Here is a 20,217-nt window from a genome sequence, read left to right as displayed (position 1 = left end):
GTCCCCTCGCCGCCGGCGGCCGCGTCCCCTGTCCACTCCCGTCCGAAGTGCTGCCTCACAGCTGGACGTGGAGGCGAACCATCCCGGTCCTCTCCCGGCCGCTCTGCCCTCTCTCCCGCTGGCGCCGGGCTTTTGCCTCTGTCTGGGGTGTCTGGGGGGAACACCTGGGGCGAGTTCGCGGTGCGGGCGGAGGGTCGCTCGGAGAGTGGCCCACCGGCAGGTTGCACGGTGACCCCGGTCACACTTGTTGCCCATTGCGTGGTGGGACACGCAGTGGTGCTGATGAAAGAAAGAAAAAAAAAGCTGTTTTTTTCCTGCGGTGCGGTGGTCAGTTGCGGCAGGAGCGGGCACGCGGCTGGACCGCGGTGCGTCGTGCTGGGCCAGGGGAGGGGTTCCCGAGGACGCCGGGAGCCTGCAGAAGGGTCTGCCCTGCTCCCGCCTTTCTCAAACCTGGGGGACGGAAAGCCAGAGGGTCCCCATGTTAGATCCAGAGAAAAGGCTGCCATTTATTTATTTATTTATTTCACTAATTTCTGCCCATTCTGTCTGCTAAATGTGCATTATATGTATTACTGCTAATTGAAAAATAAGACAACAGCTTAAATGAATTAAACTCCTTGAGGAAATGCATTGCCCCCCCCATACACTCTCGGGGGAAAAAAAATCTGGCCTTTTTTCCCCCCACAGCCTATGATGGCAGCATTTTAGTGGCAGCTTGGATTAGGATTTGGTAGCTTCCAGGTAGACAGTGGTGCTTTCTTTCCTGTTCTGCGGACTAGAAACCACTGAGGTGGAAAAGAGACGTGGAGAGGGGAGGACGGAAAAGCTTTCTTTAGGGAGATAACGTGAAGCTTCTGTGTGATTTTTCTGTTCTTTTTATTTTCAGAATAGCTAAGCTCTAGATTATGACTTTAATTTTTCACCCAGACTCCCTAACCAGCTTGGGCAGTGGGGCTGGCCGGTCTGCAGATGACAGTCATGTTTAGCTATTATGAACCCTGCTATTTAAAAAGTATGTCTTGTGAAAATTAAAACGGTACAAACACATGCGTAGTGCTAGTTTTGAATGAAGCTGCCTTCCTAAATGTCTCAGGTGTCTCCCATTTGTTTGTGGCTGTTTTCAGAACAGGTCAGGGTATGGGAGGCAACCCAGCTATATACCTGTGTGCAGAGCCTTAGGGCACTACGGGGATGGGCTGTAGGGGTGAGGAATCTCTCCTTAGACCCTAGCATGCTGCGTTCTCATCTGATTTCATTCCTCCAAAGAGCTGTTCTGAGCTGTGCTGGTGGCTGTTGGCTTTGTGTGGAAAGCTTTTAGGTGGCCTGTGGAAGAGGCTTTTTATGAACTCAAACTGGCAGCTTATACAGTGTTAGGCAAGAGAGTAGGGCAGCAGCCATGTGAAAATCTGCTTTGATTGTCTTATCCTCAAGTGATTTCAGGTGGACGTTGGGTATTCAGGTGCCATTCTGTGGGACTTCTTGTATATTCACCTAAAGGTGTGTTTGAGATTTAGGGTATAATTTTACCAAGCCTATATTACATGTTTTCAGCAAGTTTACTCATATCTAGCAATGACAGACTCTGCATTGATTATTCTATTTGAGTTGGAGTTTTTCCATAAGTCTTGTGTCTTCTGGCCATTCTGTTATCTTGCAGTTCTGTGTTGCCTTTGCAGTCACGTGTGCTGTAGCAAATGGCTTATTTTCCCTTTAGCAACTGGAGGGTGAGTAGGTTTTGTACTTTCTTAAAGAAGATCCATTAATGATATTTTTGACCAGCTGAGATAAATAATAAATGAAGGTAGAGTGACCTCAGAGTGTGTGGGAACGTGTAAGGGAACCCATAAATCCACTCTAATGGAACAATTAGGTCTATGTAGAACATGGAGGGTCTAAGGCGTGAATCAAAGTTTTAATTCCCTTCTTGTTTTCTTGATGCTCACCCTTGAAAGGGAAGGACTCATCTTTTCTTGACTGTACCTACCATTGTGCCACAAGGGCTAGAAAAGACATATCATTTTCAAAAATGCCAGAAAATGAATGATCATGCTTCCTAAGGTCACTTAGGAAGAGAAGCACACTCATAAAGGATTGGGCTGAATGGTTTATTTACACTGTGTTTTATCAGAAGAAATACGATTTGAGCTGTCAGGTTTGGCTCTCAAATTGTCTTATACTGCAATTATGATATGTCTTTTATTATTATAAATTTTAAAATAGAAAATGTTCTTCCGATTAATTTCTTCTGGCATAACGTCCTTGAAAATGGGAATAAACCAGAAACCTCCTTCTTCAACATTCAAAAATTTCCTTTAGTTCTACTAGCTCTTGGGCAAGCACTATGCCCTGGATGACTTGTGTGGTGATATAAATTTAGAAATTAATTAGGAAGCCCCTTGGGCATTATTTTTTTTAAGCTTCTTGGTGTGACTCCTGTTGTTTCTTTCCCCCTGGAACTCCAATAGCAGCCAAGAGCAAAAACGCAGCCCCCTTCCCTTGACCATATATAGGATTTTGTAGAGTTTCCAGTTTGAGACCCCTGGGTCAGGTTCCAGAGAGTCCAACAAGAGGACGCGTGGGACCGCGCCAGCCCTTGCTGACCCCTGGGAGAAGCAGCCCAGCCCATTTCCCTCCAGTCTCCTCCAACTTAACCCCCCTTCTCTGTTGTTGTCAGTGGCGGCACCTGACTTGCTGGATCCAAAATCTGCTGCTCAGAACTCCAAACCGAGGCTCTCATTTTCCACGAAACCCACAGTGCTTGCTTCCCGGGTGGAGAGTGACACAGCCATTAATGTTATGAAATGGAAGACGGTCTCCACGATTTTCCTGGTGGTTGTCCTCTACCTAGTCATTGGAGCCACTGTGTTCAAAGCGCTGGAGCAGCCTCAGGAGATTTCCCAGAGGACCACCATTGTGATCCAGAAGCAAACATTCATATCCCAGCACTCCTGCGTCAACTCCACCGAGCTGGACGAGCTCATCCAGGTAATGGCTCCATGGGAGTTGGGACTCCCCGTCCCCCTATAGGGACCCAGTGAGGGTATGAAGAGACAGCACTGTTCTTGGTCCCGATGGACTGGTAGGAGCCCTCTTGGCCCTGATGCTTCTTGGCATGTGCCTGATTCCCCGTTTCCTGGTCCTCTCTCTGCTCATCTCTCATCCTTTCTTACTTCTGTCACCTTATCTCCTCCACCTCCTCTTCTGCTTCTCCTTCTACTGTTCCTTCTCATCACTCTGCTGCTGCTTGTCTATATTTCTTCCCTCTTTTCTTCTTGTTTTCTTTCCCATTCTCCGTCTTAGAAAGACAGTGGTCGTGGGGTTACCCAGGCAGAGACCCTCATTGCTGGGATGCTCATTGCCACAGAGAAGTATTCCTTGGCAAATGAGGGGAAAGCAAAGAGCTTAACCTGGGCAGTGGCCAGCGCAAGACTGAAAAGATGGATTTGGGGTGTGACTCTTGAGCTGGGTGCCCCCATGATTGTCTCATCCTTAATCTAGCCAAGGCATACCACTGTTAATTGTCTCTTCTGAACTGTTTAGGTAGAAGTAATTAATTATTGTTGTCCTAAACCCCAACCAGAACAATTTACTAGTACACAGAAGATAGTTTTGTGAATAAAATCGTACTTAGTTTTAATTTACTCTAAAATAGCAGGACAGTATGGTTATGAAGTAACATTTACTCAAATTTAGTCTCCACATGATTTATAAATTTCAGCGAGGCTTCATGGAGATGGTTGTGTTTTTGTTGTAGATCTCTCTTGTATGAAACAATTCATTGGTCACACTCAAAGTCCTAGTCAAGAAGAAAGCTTTAGAATTTTTTGTTTTAAAGAAGAGAAAACATTGCAAGTGTATACCCATTTATTTCCCATGGACCTTAGCTCTTCTTACCTGGTTGAATTTAAATTGAACAGAAGTGCTTTCTGAGTCAGCATATTCTCATTTTATACTTGATTTGATGGCATTGGCATGAGTTGGAGTAGTAGATTGAGGGGAAGCATTATTATTGATCTTAATCCTATTTTAAAAATTCTTAGCCTTTCAATTTTGTCTTACTATGGTTCCCCCAAATGTTACCTCTACCTTTCATAGCTCTCTCTGTTTCTCACTTACAGTGACAGATTTTTATTGGAACTTTCTTGGGAGCTAATTGGAGATAGTACTGTCTGATCCTTCTTCAGTTCCTAACGCAGTCAGACATTTTGGCATCTCATCTGTTGAACTTACACTTTTTATTTCAGTATTTTATACTTTCTAACTTACACATGGACTTCAAATTTGAAAATGCCGTTCACATACTTACATACTGAAATCTGTGCTGCTTTTAGATAATGGTGACGTTCGCAGCATTGAGACTGAAATTGTCAACTAATATGATTGATTGCCCCTGCTCACTCCTTCTTTGATGTTGCATAAGATCATTTCACTCCCTCTGTCTTTATGCCACATAATCTCACGAGATCCTAGAACTCTGCAAAGAATCCCCGCTTGCCCTGGGTTTTAGAAGAAGAGCTCTTGTTTGTCTTGGTGGAGGCCTTGAGAAACAGTGGCAAAGCTCACATTTCAGGATACCGTAGGATTTGCTTTTTAACTCCGTTAAAGTGCTTTGCTGGAGGTGTTGTCTTAAACAGGTAATTTTCCACCTTAAGCTTTAAATGACCTATCGGGAAAGCGGAAGGGCACCAGTCAAGCAGGATTGTTGGAGTAAAGCATGGGTGTGCTCAGAAGGTGTAAGGTTTGCTTGTACCTGCTGGCTGTTAGGTGTCCCCTCCCTGACCCCTTCACTGGACTGTAGCATCTGATTCAGGTAGCTCCCCCTTAACATCTGGAATGAAGTGTTTGTTCTTGGGCAGGAAAAAAGTGGGATTTTAGGGTAGAAATAGAGGAAGCTGTATGAATTTGTAAGTGATCTCACTGTCCATTTCGACCTAGATTTCTTCTGAACTCGGAAGGTATCTTGATGGTCATGGCAGGTGGGGGCAATGGAATGTTAATACTGATCATTTTTTTACTATGTTGTTTTTGGAAGGGGCACAAACAGATCTCAAACTATCATCAATTTTTTCTTTCTGTTCTCCATGGACAATCCATTTTAAACTTTATTAATACTGCTAGTTGAGTAATTTTGTTTCTTAAATAATTTATCTTGAGCTCAATAATTTTTAGTGCAGAGTTGCCTATTATTTATTGTCCTATCACTCACCTTCATCACCAGCTAGCTCTAATTAATTTTTTTTCTCTTTGGATATGCTATCTTCTGACAGAAGAAATCTTTATAACAGCGTGACTTCAAGAATCAAGCTTGGTGTGCAGATAGGAGGAAGGCAAATGAGCCAGCAATCACTTATTAGAGTTACATTTTGTGCATGATTGTCATGAATTTCCAATTTTTTTCTCCGCCTAGCTCATTGCCCGATTTAGCTCATTGCCCCTTCCACCTCCTGAGATGGGTGTACCAGGCAGGTGTATCTCAGCATTAAGGGTCAGGAAACTGAGACTCAGAAAGTCTGAGCGATTAACCCCAGCAGTTTTGGTAGGACGAGTGCTCTGGGCTTCAGAACCTTGGGCTGACATCAGTCTGCAGAGTTTCTGCTCTTTTGGGGCTCGCCTTGTTTCAGTGCCGGGGGAGATGGAAGGAGTGGTCAGCCATGGGGTCCCAGTGTCGGTGGACAGGGAGTTCTGGCTTCTGGTCATGGGAAGTGGTCTGGGGAAGGAGGAGGAGAGCGAGTCAGTAGGCCAAGGGCAGGCGCGCCTTGTCTCACCCCAGGGCCCAGGACGCCCTTGTGCCTGGGTGACTGTAGGCCCTGGATTCCACGCTCTGGCCATGACTCGGGAGGAGAGGAGAGACAATGTGCCACTGTGGTGAGGACAGCATCTGCATCTTTTGTGCTCTGTGCTGTCTTTGACCACAATCCTCCGAGACAAGATCGAGGCCACCCGGGATGTCAAGATGGAGATTACTTTGCTGGCCTGATGTTCAACTCCCATCACGCGTAATGTGAGTGGAATGCCAGGGCAGAACGTGCATGGAAGCAGTTCCAAGACTCCTAGAAACTATAAACAGTGGCTGAACGGTCATGAGCACTTACTATGTGTGACACGTTGCTCTAGCCCTGTATGTGTTTTATATAGTCTCTTAAACAAGCCCGTGAGGCCGGCTTTTATGTTCTGCACTTAATATATGTGGGGACTGAGGCAGAGAGCGTTTTTTCCCAAGAGCACATCATGGTAGAGCTGTTATTCCAACCTAGGTGGACAGACTCTAGAGCTTCACCCTTAGCCTCCATATTTGCTTCCTCTGAAAGGCCTCCTGAAAACTCACAGTGAATTTCTCCATTACGCCACGTATTAACGTGTAATGAAGGTTAAGTTAACAGCCCTCCATACACAGCGAGGTATGGGACAAACAGCTCTTTCCTACACCCAGAGGTGAGACCTGGATTTTAGACAACAGGATGATTACCAGCGTTCTGTTTGGATGTTTTGGTCAAGTAGAGGCCCAGGTGTGTTAAAGGCGCACCTGGCCTTCAATTACATTACTTTTATGTTTGCTGAAGCAATTTTGGGATTTAAAATATAGAAAAAAAAAACTATGATCTATGCATCAGTAATAGAAAGACTTTATGGGATATTTGTTTTCTTTTTAAAACATGAACCCCACTCCCTGTGAACCGCTCTCTTTCTGGGTACAGAAATGGACATGTATAGGCAGGGCACCTGGTGGTCTTTGGTCTGGGTCTGTGGAATCTTTTGGTCGAGGAGGTCATATTTTTTTGCTCTGTTTCATCGTCTTTTGTTGTTCATTCAATGGGATTTATTGAAGACCTCCATTATATTGACCTGTTTGCTTGGTACGGGGCCAGATACAGGCAAGGAAGGAACGTGATTTCTCTAAAGGCGCAGTCAGTAAAGACGGCTGTCAGCCGTGGCACAAGCAAGCACTTGCAGTTTGGAGCTGCGAGTGCTATAGGCGGGCTCTGGAGAGGAAGCTGAGATGAAACCACTCAGGAAGACGCAGAGCAGGGGTGAAAGGGAGGCTGGACTGTCAGGGTGCTGGCCGCTGTGGACCCAGCGGGAGTAGCCAGGAGGCTGTGGTGATGTCCCTGGAGCCAGGAGGTAGAGTGGCGTCGGGAAACACGATCAGATCCAGGAGGTGCTTTGGAAGGAGAGCCGGTGGGGCTTACTGACTGACCAGATGTACGGCGTGGGGGGCGGGATCAAAGGTAACCCCCAATCTCTGTCCTTAAGTGTGCTAGGGGAAGAACGGATGTATGTGGTGCAGGGGTGGCACCAGGTCAGCCTGGTAGCTGGGGGTCCGGTGTGAGCAGCAGGGCCCTGGGCAGGTCTAACGGAGCGGACTGGGCCTCTTGTGCTGCACCAGGAGGTGCTTCGAACCGGCCTCTTCTCCCCACAACCCCTGGAGCGGGTGTGCCTGCCAGTGTGGGGTTGTATATCAGAAGACACCTAGAGCTACTGGAGTAGTTCTTGTACATAAACACGGCTTCCTGGAATGTCAGTAATGTGAGAGTTTGAGTAAGCAGCCATCGTTTTATGTCCATTTTATAGTCACTAAAAATATTTATGGAGCGCCTACCCTATAGACTGTTGTAGCATCGCAACACAGCAGAGAATGAACGATGGAGATTCTTGCCCTCCGTGAACTTGTGTTCCGCTGGGGGAAGATAGTATGTTGGCTGGTGATAAATTCATTTCAGAAAGGGTCACTAGAGAAGGTTTTCTGAGTAAGTAGCTTTCCCATAAAGAGAGGAAGGGAGCAGCTCCTGGGGAATGACACCTGGGCAGAGGGCAGAGCAGGTACAAGGGCCCCTTGCAGGGAGAGGCGGGGTGCTCTGGCAGGGGCTCGGGGATGTGAGGAGGGCACACATAGCTGCTGCAATCACCTAGAAAAGCGAGGAGTCTTGAAGCACGATGGTAGAAGGTGGAGGGAGCCGTAATCAGAGTGTGGATGTATTTTGGAAGAAGAGCCAGTGGGGCTTACTTAATTTTCTCGTAAGGACAAAGATTAGGGCTCCTTCTCCTGCAGTGGGGAGGGTGTCGGAAGATCCGGTCTGGGCGGTCATGCCAGGAGCCTCAGTTTGGGTACGGTGCTGAGAGTGTCAGGCAGACGGGCTATGGAGGAAGGGTTATGGGAGACCAGAAGACAGTGCTGACAGACCCTGTAGTTTATTGCAAGAAAATGATGCCGTAGATCACCCTGGGATGGCAGGGATCACAGACAAAGGCTTAGCGAGGGCAGGCACAGCTCGGCTGGTTCTCTGTGAGCCTTTGTCAGGCGGATAGACAGTGCTGGAGTGAGGTCTGATCAGTGAACTGTTAGTGATTATGACAGTGGCGGTAAAACTCTTAGAACTGAACATTCCACGTTTGCTTTTTATTATATATTCACAAATCATTTATAGTTTCAAGTCCACTTCTCGTTACAGGACTCAATTCTCACCTCCTTAGAAATGCGCACTGCAGTTCCCAACTGTGAAATGAAGAAAGAGAGGCGAAGTGCCTTGCTGTTCAGACAGACACCGAGCAGCACCTGGGTCAGGTTCCTCCTTGTGCTTTTCTCCGGGGTATTCAGGAACGGGCCCCTTGCAGTTCCCACCACATCGACACATGCAGCCGCCAGCTTTGCGTTGACATAGTGAAGTGCCTCGGGCTGGCTGGTACTCATGAGAAAACGGTTGGTTTGGCTCGCAGTTTAGGAGGCTGAAGCACACGGCACTGACCGAGTCTCAGTTCTGGCGAGGTCTCCGAGGCTGTGTGACATAATAATAGCTGGAAGCAGTGGCCACAGGGGCGTGTGACTTGCGTGGTCACATCTGAACAGGAAGCCAGAGAGCTGGGTGGAGCCAGGCTCAGGCCACAGGGGTGACCCTCTCTCGAGAACTAGCAAGGGGCCCATGTCAACTATGGCGATGCCTTTCAGGGACACACCAGGCCCCCATCCTGAAAGGTTCACCCTCAGCACCGAAGACCCAGCCTCTACTCCGTGGGTCTTTGGAGGACAAGCTGTGTTCAGGTGACAGCAACACTCAGTAAGGTGTCTGAGTCACACGTGTAGGGAGACAGTATATGTTGCCTTTGGCTTTTTAGCCAGGCAGCAGAAAGGTTTTTGTTGTTGTTGTCCTTTGTGAGATGGGTAAACAGGTACACAGCATTTTCCCTGTGATCTCCCAGCCCCTTTCAGCTTGAGTTGTTACAAAAGGCACAGCAGGTGTTAAAACTGTAGAACCGCTACTCCAGTGACCTGAAGGCCGATTCCTGCACCGAATGGTTGCTTTAGAAATTATAGTCTATTATCTTGTTATGGTTTCCCACACTGGGCCTCTCTTCTGTCTAACTCTGCAAACTAAATCCGACGAATGAGCTGTGCATCTCGGATATGCTCTTATGCTGTGAAGATGCGGGTGGATTATAAAGCCAGAGAACACTGCGTCTGGAGTCTTTCTGCTCCTTGCCATCTTAGCAAAGATCAGCAGCAGAAAGACGGCAGGTGTATGTGTCAGTGTGACGGCAGGACTTACGCAACACTGGTGCGCTGGAATAGGGCCGCGAAGGGGCAGCTAAAATATGCTGAGGCTTGTGCGGTGGGTGCCAGGTCGGGGGAGGCAGCTCAGCCTGGGAGAGTCTGGCCTGGGAGGAGGAGGAGAGGGGAGGAGCAAGGCGGGCAGAGGGAAGCAGTGGCAGGCACACAGGTTAGCACTTGAAACTGTAACCCTCTTTGGCTCTTCTAATATTCACAAAGTAACATGAGTTTCTTGTGCAAACTTCAAAGAGGACAAGAAAGCCTAAAGAAGAAGGGATATACTGGAAATCCCTCCACAGCTGGGCTGGCTTAGGCACATAAACACGTGTGAGCATCCCGAGGGTGAGTGCGTGCACTCCCATATCCACACGTCATCTTACATATGTGAGATCACAGATGCGTGCTGTTTAGCTGTCTCCATTTTCTCCTTGAATGTTAGGTAGCTGTTGATTCAGGAATAACCCGCCTTCTTTTTACTGCTTTATGTAAACGCCGGGATTGAACCTTCACCTGTGCTCGGCACACACTGCCAGGGAGCTGCACCCTCCGCCTCTGAGTCTTGTTTTCAGATGTGGTCTGTGAGGGCTTTGATGCAGAGGACTGGAAACAGATGGGGACACCCTGTCCTGGGGGTCCGAGCGGGGTGGTGGGTGGAACCTCACACGCACGAAGCTGTCTTAGGTAGAATGACTCTCAGGGTCCCCCCAACACAGGACAGTTTGAATTTGTAGGGATCCATAGGCAACACAGTCACCAATTATCGTAACACATTGGTGAGGAGATGTTTGGACATAAAGATAAACCAGTGTGGACAGAGTTCCTTCAAATAGGAAGCTTCGCCACGGCAATCACGATGTTGGAGAGCCCTTACTCCTCATCTTGTGCACACGTGAGCATATCACGGGTGCCCTGGTTATGCTCTCTCTTCTCCTCACCTCAGCACTTTTAGTCTTCAGAGTTCTGTCCCAAAACTACTGATCTGCCTTCTGTTCCCCTGAGGGCGGAGCTTGGGTCCTTTGCAGGATGAATGCCAGGACAGACAGGGCTGTCCCCTAGAGACCTGTTCGTATAAATCTAAGAGAGAAAGAGGTCTTTTGCAAAAGGAAAGGGGACCTAGGATGGAGAGAGGAGGGAAGGAGAGAAGAGCAGTGAAGTAAAAGGAATTAAGGTGTGTTATGGACACGTACCAACTCCCTATCAGAAATATAATCATTAGGTACTACAAACATGTACTAATAAAAATAGAAAAATTGAAAATCCGTATCGGCCAGCACTAAGAAGAGTTAGTTTATAGGTCATGACAAAGTGTGACCAATTAGATGACAAAGAAATTAGATGAGAAACAAATAAACGATGAACACGAAGGCCCGGAGAGAAATGTGTTGGAAAGTCATGTAGGAGCATTCTTGATGGGTTTTTAAATTGATAGCCATAACTCTCTCCTCGGGCTAGGACTCTTCCTTCTCCCTTCCTTCCTCTCCTGTCTTCTCCCTTCCTGTCCCTAGCCCTTCTTTCCTCATCTTTCCTCTCCTTCTCCCTTTCCCCCAACTTCCTGTGCTCTTCCTCCTCCTTCCCTTCTTTTGTCTTTTCTTTTCATTGAAAAAAATTTAAAGCGTCTCCGATATTATGGGCTCTCTCTTTTCTTTTGGGGTGTGACTGTTAATTAAGAAAACAGCTTTTTTGGCCGCTCCAAAATTACATAATTTCCCTGTTCTCTGCTTCCTTGTTGCATTTATTTCTACATCTTATTACCAGATAGATTTCAGACCAACACAGTGGCCCGTGCTCATTTCTGAGAGCGGTCTGTAATGGACGGTAGCAGGTGTGCTGTAACAAAGGCTCTCTAGAAAATACCGGTTCCTTTGTGATATTTGGCTAGAATTGTGAAGGTTATTGTGTGATTCATTGAAAGTGGATGTTAGAATTTGAGGACAGGTAAAATAAGCAGGAACTTGCTCAGGTCCTTTGGTTCCAGTGGCTCATTCTCAGAGTGAGCAGTGATGGGAGGAATGGAAACTATGGCCCTGGGATCTAGGACTTCTGGGAAATGTACGGTGGCTCATTTCAGTCATTCAGCTGGGGTCTTCTGCCCTATGGCCTTGGTATGGTATGGACCATAAATATTCCCCGAAAGCCAGGTGTTAAGAGCTCAGCCACTAGGGTAGTGCTACTTGGAGGTGGAGGCACCTTCAAGAGGTTAGCCCTGGTGAGGTCTGTGGCTGTGCCATCAAAGGGGATTGTGAGACTATGGTTTCTTCCTCTTTCTCTCTTGCTCCCTGGCAATAGCATGAACATTTTTACTCCTCTGTTTGCCTCCTGCCTTGAGTCACTGTCTTGCCACAATCTCAAAAGAAATGGGGCTCACCGATCACAGACTAGAACTTCCAAAAGTGAGAGCCAAATAAACTTTATTTCTTGGTAAATGTATCATCCTGGCTGTTTGCTATAGTGATGGAAAACTGACTCACATGCACCCCATTGACTCCTGTTTTATCACTGATTAAATGTCCACATATGGTAGGGGATGTCCGTTTAGAATGCAGATGAGATGATATTTTTCATCTCTTTCAACTTTTTCTCTGCCTTTCATTCTATGAACATTTGAATAACACAGGTGTGTCAAGAACAGGAGTTCATCTAGGTTGGCATTTCTGTTCTAACAATAGTACCAATGGAAACTGAAAACGGTTCTGCAGTTTTAAAAAGGATGGTACCCAGAGCATCATATTATGAACAATCTCTCAAGGATCTGATATTTGTAGACTTAATTTACCTACGTGTTTTGAATTTCACCACATTTCTGCTTATACCTTTTCAGGAGATAAGTATTTCACATTCTGTTCAGTAAAATTTTCCATTTTTTTTTATCTTTTGCAAATTATATCTTCTAAGTTTTAAGCCATTTGCCTAGTGATTTTTGTGAATAAAATCATATGTAGTTTCCTCCTAAAGACAGGGGCATTGAGTCTAATGGTGTAATCCCAGAATTCTGGGAGGTTTACAAGTCGGACCCCAGCCTGGGAAACTTAGTGGCTCAACAAGACCCTGTCTCAAAATAATAAAAATGTTTTTGAAAAGGCTAAGGATATAGCTCAATGCAGAGACCCTTGGTTCAATCTCTAGTGTCATAAAAATGACATTGTCTTTTTATCTTTATCTCCTACTTTATCTAGAATGCATTCTTTTTCAACATTCTGTGTTTTTGCAATCCTTGATCATATGTGTCTCAGATCTTTCTCCCAGTTTTGTTTTTAATCTCTTCCGTGGCAGTTATAGTGTCCCTTTATTATCTTACTTGTCTTGTTCAGAACTACATTCTGCTCAGTTAAAACTTTGGTAAGTGCCAATTAGTATGGTAGGCAGAATTCCAAAAGGGGAGGAATCCCATGTTAGCACAAACCTGGCTTTTTGTTTTCTTTCATTTTTCTTCTTATCTCTCCTCTCACTAGTGTTGCCAAGTGTCCTCTGTGTTGGTATTATTGGATGATGGTGGTAGGGTCTCCTTCTAGGTCATGAAGACCACTATTTGAAAAGATCAGGCTGGTTTATTTTCTCTCCCTCTTAATTCCACATGACCAGGATGGACCTCGGCTCTCATTTATCTGTCTCTTTCCTCTGGCTTCTGAGACTTAAAAAATTTAATTGAATATTGGGCATTTTGCAATCTTAAAGATCACAGTGATATTTCTAGACTTTGATGTTTCCCTTTCCAATATTAAATTAAAACATCATAGAAAAGATACCTAGCTTTCCAATTATTGCTTCAAATACATACTTTTTATAGACACATTTTTGAAGTTGTTATTCCTCTTTCTTACAGATCTGTTCCTAAACATACTCATTAACACAGGAATCTACTTTTAGCAGCCATTACCCAATTCTCTTTCTTTTCTGACTACTCATTTTTTTCAAATTTATTTTTCTCTCAGTTCTAGTTTATCTTTTCTTATTAACTATTGGATTGGCAGAACTGTTTTATTTCTCCCGGTGATTAGTCGGATTTGCCCATGTGCTCAAAAATGTTATTCTTGTGTGATTCCATTCGAGTTTGCTTTTGGATTTTCTCAGGAAACTCAGATTTCTTTATCCTTTACTGTTACATGTGAGTGAGAGAGCTCATGTCCGAGTGCCCTTCGTCTGTGTTAATGTTGATTGAAAGTACCAACATGTGTGCACTTATGAGGGCAAAGGCGTAGTCTTTTCAGAGCTACCTGAAGAGTCAGAATTTACTGGAAGCTCGCAGAAGCGCAGGGTGTAATGTGTTCTCCGGTGACCTGCTGGTGAAGGGAAGCTTAGGAAGTCAGGAAATGAGGGTCTAGGTGGAGGAAAGGGAGGTAAACCTCAGCAGACACTGTCACATCATCACAGGGATTATACTGAGATGTGTTTTGGGAAAACAGTCTCTTTAATTCTTACATTTTTCCATTTTTAAGGTCCCAATATAGTTTCTTGGCTGTTTATAGTTCTGCTAGAGATACACATTTGTTCTTGTTATTTTGTTAAGACTCCTTTAGAGGATGGAGGGGTTCAAGACCTCCTAATTGCTAAAGTAGACCACACTACTGTGGGACAGATGCAAAGTTCCTCGTTCTTGTTAGGATCGTTCATGTAATGGTTGATTTGAAAACACTTGGTTTCAGGGACAGATATAAGAAAAAGAACTGCCCTTTCCTTGGATGTCCTGTGGTTTCTGCACCTGAGTGGTGTTAGCTGTGCCTGGAGAGTGGATTCTGAGCTGGATGAGTGAGGGGGCATTATTTTGGGAAGCAGTCTATGTCTACTTCGACATCTTGGTGATCACTCAGTGAGCAGCGGTACTTTGCTGCCTGAGGATCTGGCATCGGGGACCTTGGGAGCTTCTGCCCTCTCCAAGGACTCTGTAGGCCAGAGGTTTGGGGTGTGATCCCAGCAGGGTCACGGAGACTCAGGATGCCCACACTGATTTCCAAGCCAGGCAAGCTTAGATGGACAAGGAAGGAGAAGCATGTGGTGATTACTAGATGGACCTAGAAGTTTGACATTTTGTTTTTTATTGGCAATAAAAGGAAGGCCTTAATTTCCCTAAATTAGCCATGGAGAGGCTTACAAATTATGCTCTGTAATGGGCAGAATCTTTTTACACATCAGCCTTTTGGACATCCTGGACCTCAGTGTTTCTCCATCAAAGGAGGAAGCCTGTAACTTGCTTAACAGTTCATAAAGAAATATGAAGATTGCTGGGTACTGGTTCCAATTTCCTGTTGCACTACGGCTTGATGGTGGCTTCTCAGAATACCTGTTTAACTTCCCCTTCTCAGAAGGAGAGGCCAGTGGCTGCTGTTTCTATGTTTCCCAGACCAGGAACAAGCCACAAATGCATAACAGAAATGGACATAATTTCCAGTTATTGCTGTTGCTAAGTTTTGTGAGAGTTACATTTAATCATTGGTCAAAACAACATTCATACAAGGAAAGATAAAAAGAAATTGATTTGCAGCCTGGTTTTGTGATTCTGAATCTTTTCAACATTTGGATACTCAATGAATGTGATGAGCTCAGAAACATATTTGCATGCATGTGACATACTCCAGCAGCACGTTAGCTATTTTAGAGACCTGAGGTGAGACACTTGGTGTGAAGAACTACTCTTCTAAGATGCTTATTCATTCCTTGATTCTGCTTTTCTATGCTTTCTGAAGGCCTGAGGTGTAATTAACATAGAACTAAACTGTTCTCATACAGCTACTCTGCTAGTGGTGGCCATTAAAAATTAACAGATAAGCCCTGGAACAAGATTATTTCAGAAAGTGATAAATCTGGAGGATAAACAATGACCTAGTGAGGTAAAATGATGGGACTTGGCTTCTTCCAGATGGGTTGAGTTCTGAAAAGTTCTGTCTGAGCGGATGACATTGGAGAGGAGACCTGGATGGGGGAGATTTGGGGTACACACAGTCGTGGAATTTCAGAAACAGATATACAGCTTCATTGTGATTGTGCTAAGCAAATAATATGGCAGCCTATTGGAGGATTGGATGGAACAGAATTAGAAAGAAGGGTTAGAGAAATTTTAAGGAAAGTTGATTATGTCAAGAATTTTGCAAAAGGAGTTTGAAAGGAAAGAGACAGCTTGGGCTAATAGGAGATGAGAGAACTTTCCAGAAGAGATGTTAGGGGTGATGTGTGTACAGGAGAAACAGGGAGAAAGGGCATGGCTGGTGAAGGATTGTAAAGCTGATGCCAGATATTGAATTCATTGGGTCTGAGATTCCTTAAAAGCAAGATAAATTTTTGGATAAAAAAGGTGTGTGTGTTTAATAAAAGGGAGTACTACTCAACCATAAAGAATGAGAAACTAGAGGAATTTATAGCTAAATGGATGCACATCGAGGTGATACTCTTCAGTGAAATAAATAGGACACATACATGTAAATACTTATTGTTTGTCTGTTGTGAGAAACTGAAAGTGTAAATAAGGATCAAAATGTATAGTAGATAATGTGAAATAGGAAGATAAGGCCTAAAGGGTAAGGGGAAGTGGGAGGGGTAGAGGAAAGGGAAGAAGGGAAAGAATAAATATGAGAAAAGGAAAAAATGGAAACAACGTCTTTGTAATTAGGAAGGGGTGGAGGGGTTGAAGAGAGGGCAGGGGAGTGGGGGAAAACAACAAGAACCAAGATACATCGTGTAAAGGCACAAATTCCCAATGATGAATGTCATCATATTGTATATCTAAAATGTACCAATAAACTTAATGAATACAAAACACAATGAGATAAATTTTATGAGCACAGATAATTACTAGATGATGCTTTTACATGAGATATGTGTGGCAGAGCCCTTTCTGTCATTTTTATTTTCTCAAAATAAAGAGAGAATGAAGGATGTAAATTTCTTTTTTGTTTCTTTGTTTTTGGTACCGGGGATTGAACTCGGGTCCTTGCACTTGCAAGGCAGGCCACCGAACCACTGAGCTAAATCCCCGGCCCAAGGATGCATATTTCACTGTGTAAAATTAGTAGTGTCGTTGTCTTGATTTCTCTCTGGTTAGCAAGTTACAAAGCTTCACACCAGCTCTCTCATTTTCTGGAAGATGTTTTTATCAGGCTTGACATTTCACTCTTGATCTGAGCGGGCCTAAAAATCTATTTCATGAGGGTAATTTTAAATAATTTGGTTTAATTAAAATGATAAATGATGTTATTTTGTAGTAATGAAACCATTCCTGAGGCGCATTTTTCTTGGAAGCTGTACTGTGCTATTATGCAAATCAGTACTTTTGGACAGAACTGAAACTGTTGTACTCTTTACTATGCAGAATGTTGTAGCCGTATCATTTCCTGACCTGTAGACACTAGTCTGTGCTTTTGTGAGCCTGTGTCCATTTTTTTCTGTATAATTCTTCCTGGACTAAATAATTCTTCCCAGACTAAATCGATTCCGATTTACTTTTTAGATTGAATTCCTTTCTTTTTGAAGAAGCAAAAATGAGTTTTTTTATAGATATGCCAAGTCGTGATGTATGCCATTAAGTTTATTAAAAGATGAAACAAACACAAGGGCAATTGTATCAGAAAGGAAGAGTTTATGAAGGTGTTAGCAGAAATTTTTATCATGATATATTTTGACTTTATTGGATATGATATCTGAGGAATACTTTTGGAACTTGGAGGTGCATCTGGAACTGAGGATCTTTCTTAGACATTGCCTTGTCAAACCTTTCATTTTAGAATTGAGGGCATAAGCATTTCAGTTGTTTCCCCAAAGAGTTCTTCTAGTTAGTAACAGCATGAACAGGAGATCCACGACTTCTGGGCTCCCAGACACTGCTCCCCCAATTTCTCCTGTTTTCTTTTCTTTTTTCTTCTTTCTTTTATAAATAGAACCATCTTTCTAGAATCAGAGCTAGCTAGCCTGGCGCTTCTTTCTTTGCAGTAAGTAATTCCTATATTTTAGTCTTTGTGGTTCAGAAAGGCAGTCTGCCCCAACTCCATAGAGATGTGACTCCCTGTTTTGCTTTTATTGTCTCATTTTTTTTGCCTGGTTGTTTGCTGCCTTCTGTGTACTACTGAATGAGTGAAAATCTCAGAATTTTTCAGAATTGTGCAGGAAAATCTGGGAAAATAAGAGTGGGTAGCCTTGTTATGAAGCTTCTCAGCTGCCTTGATCCCAGATGAAGTTATAAATAGATGCTTTAAAAGGACTTCACAGATAAAAGAGTGTTAAATCCAATGTGCCTTAGTAAAGAGAAGTGAGACATTCTTAGGTTGCTTTGTATTGTCTAGTAAATAAATGAAAATCCCACAGATTCAAAAATCTTGGTTAAGGATTTATTGTCTTCTACTCTGTGAGACTATGAGATGTTTCCACCCTTCTCCAAAGTATGTTTTTTATTATACATCATTTAATAACATGATTTATAGATCCTTTCAGTGGCTTTGTGCTATGCCCTTATGTGAAGGTGTTATAATTTTTTAAAACTATTTTTCATGTTAGGAACTTAATTTTTTTTTCAAAATTGTGGTAAAAAACAAAACAAGAGATTCACAAATTTGTAAGTGAGGGTGCAGTACTACTCCCTGTATGCACATTGTTATCTAAGGCACCTCTAGAAAATTCTCATTTTGTGTAGCTGAAATTCTCCGCTGACTAGACAGCAGTTCCTCTATTTTTCTTTTCCAGTAGCCCTTGACAACCCCCTTTCTCTGCTTCTGAGTTTCATTGTTTTAGATACAGTTGCTCTTTTCTTTTTTAGCACTGAATAATGCTGCATCGTCTGATGTACCACAGTTTCTTTACCCACTCACCCATTGGACTTCTTGGTTGCTTTCAAGTCTTGGCAATTATGGATAGACCCACTGTAACATCTGTGTGCAGAGGTTTGTGGTGGCACGTTTCACTCCCTTTGGTGAATACCAGGAGCACGATGACTGGGTCAGATGATAGAAAGTATGTGCGATTTATGAGGCATTGCCAAGCTTTGTCATAGCTGGTGTAGCACATTGTACTTCTTCTGCTAGCACTGAGTGACAGCTGCTGTTCCTCTACATCATCATGGGCTTGTGGTGCTGTCAGTGGTTTGGATTCTGGCTTTTCTGACTGGTCTACAGTGGTACCTGATGGTTGTAATATTGCATTTTCCAGATGACATATGCAGGGAAACATCTTTCTGTATGATTATCTATATACTGTTTTGATTATTGTGGCTTTGTAATTTGTTTTGAAGATGAGAAATATGAAGCTTCTGGGATTTCTTTTTCTGCTTTTAAAAGATTGTTCTGACCATTTGTGGGCCTTTGTGGTTCCTTATGAATTTTACGATTTTTTTTCTATTTCTGCAAAAATGCCATTGGGATTTTCATGGATGCATAGTAACTACACACACTAATGAGATTCATCTCGCATATTTATGCATGCACATGCCATACTAAGATCATTCCTCTTCTGACCTCCTTCTCCCCTCCCCACTCCCCTTCCTCTTCACCAATGGCCTATGGGCTATTTATAGATATTGTGTCAAACCTGTAGCTCATTCTCAGTAGTCTGGACATCTTGATGATATTGTCTTGCAGTTCATGAATAAGGAATATCTTTCCACTTTTCTGTGTCATCATTAATTTCTCTCAGCGATATTTTATGGTTTTTATTGTGTTTGCTTCCTTGGTTTTTTCCTACACATTTTATCCTTTGGATGCTATTATTATAAGCAAGATTGTTAATGTCATTTATGGGTTGTTCTTGTCAGTGTGTAGCAACACATAAGATTTTTATATTATGGTTTTGTATCCTGTATCTTTAATGAATTCATGTATCAATGCTAACAGTACTTTTTAAGTCTTTAAAACCTCTTTAGGGCTTTCCATATATAAGATCATGTCACTGAAGAATAGCGATAACTTCACTAATTCTTCTCTGATTTTTCGGTTTTCTTTTTCTTCCCTAATTGAGATAGCCAGGAGTTCTAGTAGTATGTGAACAGAAGTGATATGATTGGACCTCCTTGCCTTGTTTTGATCTTGGAGAGAAAGCTTGCAGTTTTTTACTGTTGAGTATGATGTTAGTTACTAGCTTGTAAAGCTTACCTTCATATGTTGCATAAATTCATCTACTTACTGGTGTCTCATAAGAGTTTTCACTTTTTCAATTTCTCTGACTGAATATTAATTGACCTGTTTGTATTTGATAAATCTTTCTTGTGCTTGATCAAGGGTGATGTGTAATCTCTCTAGTGAAGTGTTCCAGTCAATCACTGTATTCTTTAGCTCTAAAATTTCTGTTTGGTTCCTGTTTATATTTTTTGTCTTCTGTTGATATTCTCATTTTGTTCATGAACTAATTTTCTGAGCTCATTAAGTATCTTTATGCTGATTATTTAGAAACCTTATTAGGAAATTCATATACATTTGGTTCTTTGCATCAGTTTCAGAAGATTTATTTTGTCCTTTTGATGAGGCCACATTTCCTTTTTTCTGTACATATTTTGCAACCTTCAAAACAGACTACACCTTTGAAAAAATAGTCACCTTTCTTAATCTCTAAAGAATGGATTCTTACAGGGAAAGACCTTCTCTAGTCAGCCTGGCTAAAGATTCCGGGGATGTCTCAAACTTTTTTGGTGAATGCATGTCCCCTGGTTTTTGTTGAGTTACCAACTGGACAGTTGCGCCTGTTTATATTTCCACTTTATTTCTCCCTCT

At 43.3% G+C, this 20,217-nt stretch overlaps 1 protein-coding gene across 3 annotated transcripts in view; it reads left to right on the top strand.

Annotated features, from left to right (window-relative positions):
- The window catches only part of Kcnk2 (potassium two pore domain channel subfamily K member 2), a 173,750-nt gene that overhangs the window by 54,114 nt on the left and 99,419 nt on the right, over window positions 1-20,217 (top strand). For all 3 annotated transcript variants that reach the window (XM_033762040.1, XM_019210455.1, XM_033762041.1), the window contains exon 2: window positions 2,675-2,985. In XM_033762040.1, coding sequence (XP_033617931.1) covers window positions 2,675-2,985 — 311 coding nt within the window. The remainder of the gene's footprint in view (window positions 1-2,674; window positions 2,986-20,217) is intronic.

The sequence above is a fragment of the Fukomys damarensis genome, unplaced genomic scaffold, assembly GCF_012274545.1.
Source record: "Fukomys damarensis isolate Sample0158 unplaced genomic scaffold, DMR_v1.0_HiC HiC_scaffold_11, whole genome shotgun sequence".
NCBI lineage: Eukaryota > Metazoa > Chordata > Mammalia > Rodentia > Bathyergidae > Fukomys > Fukomys damarensis.
The sequence above is the reverse complement of the archived record's forward strand: the minus strand, read 5'-3'. Positions and strand labels throughout refer to the sequence as shown.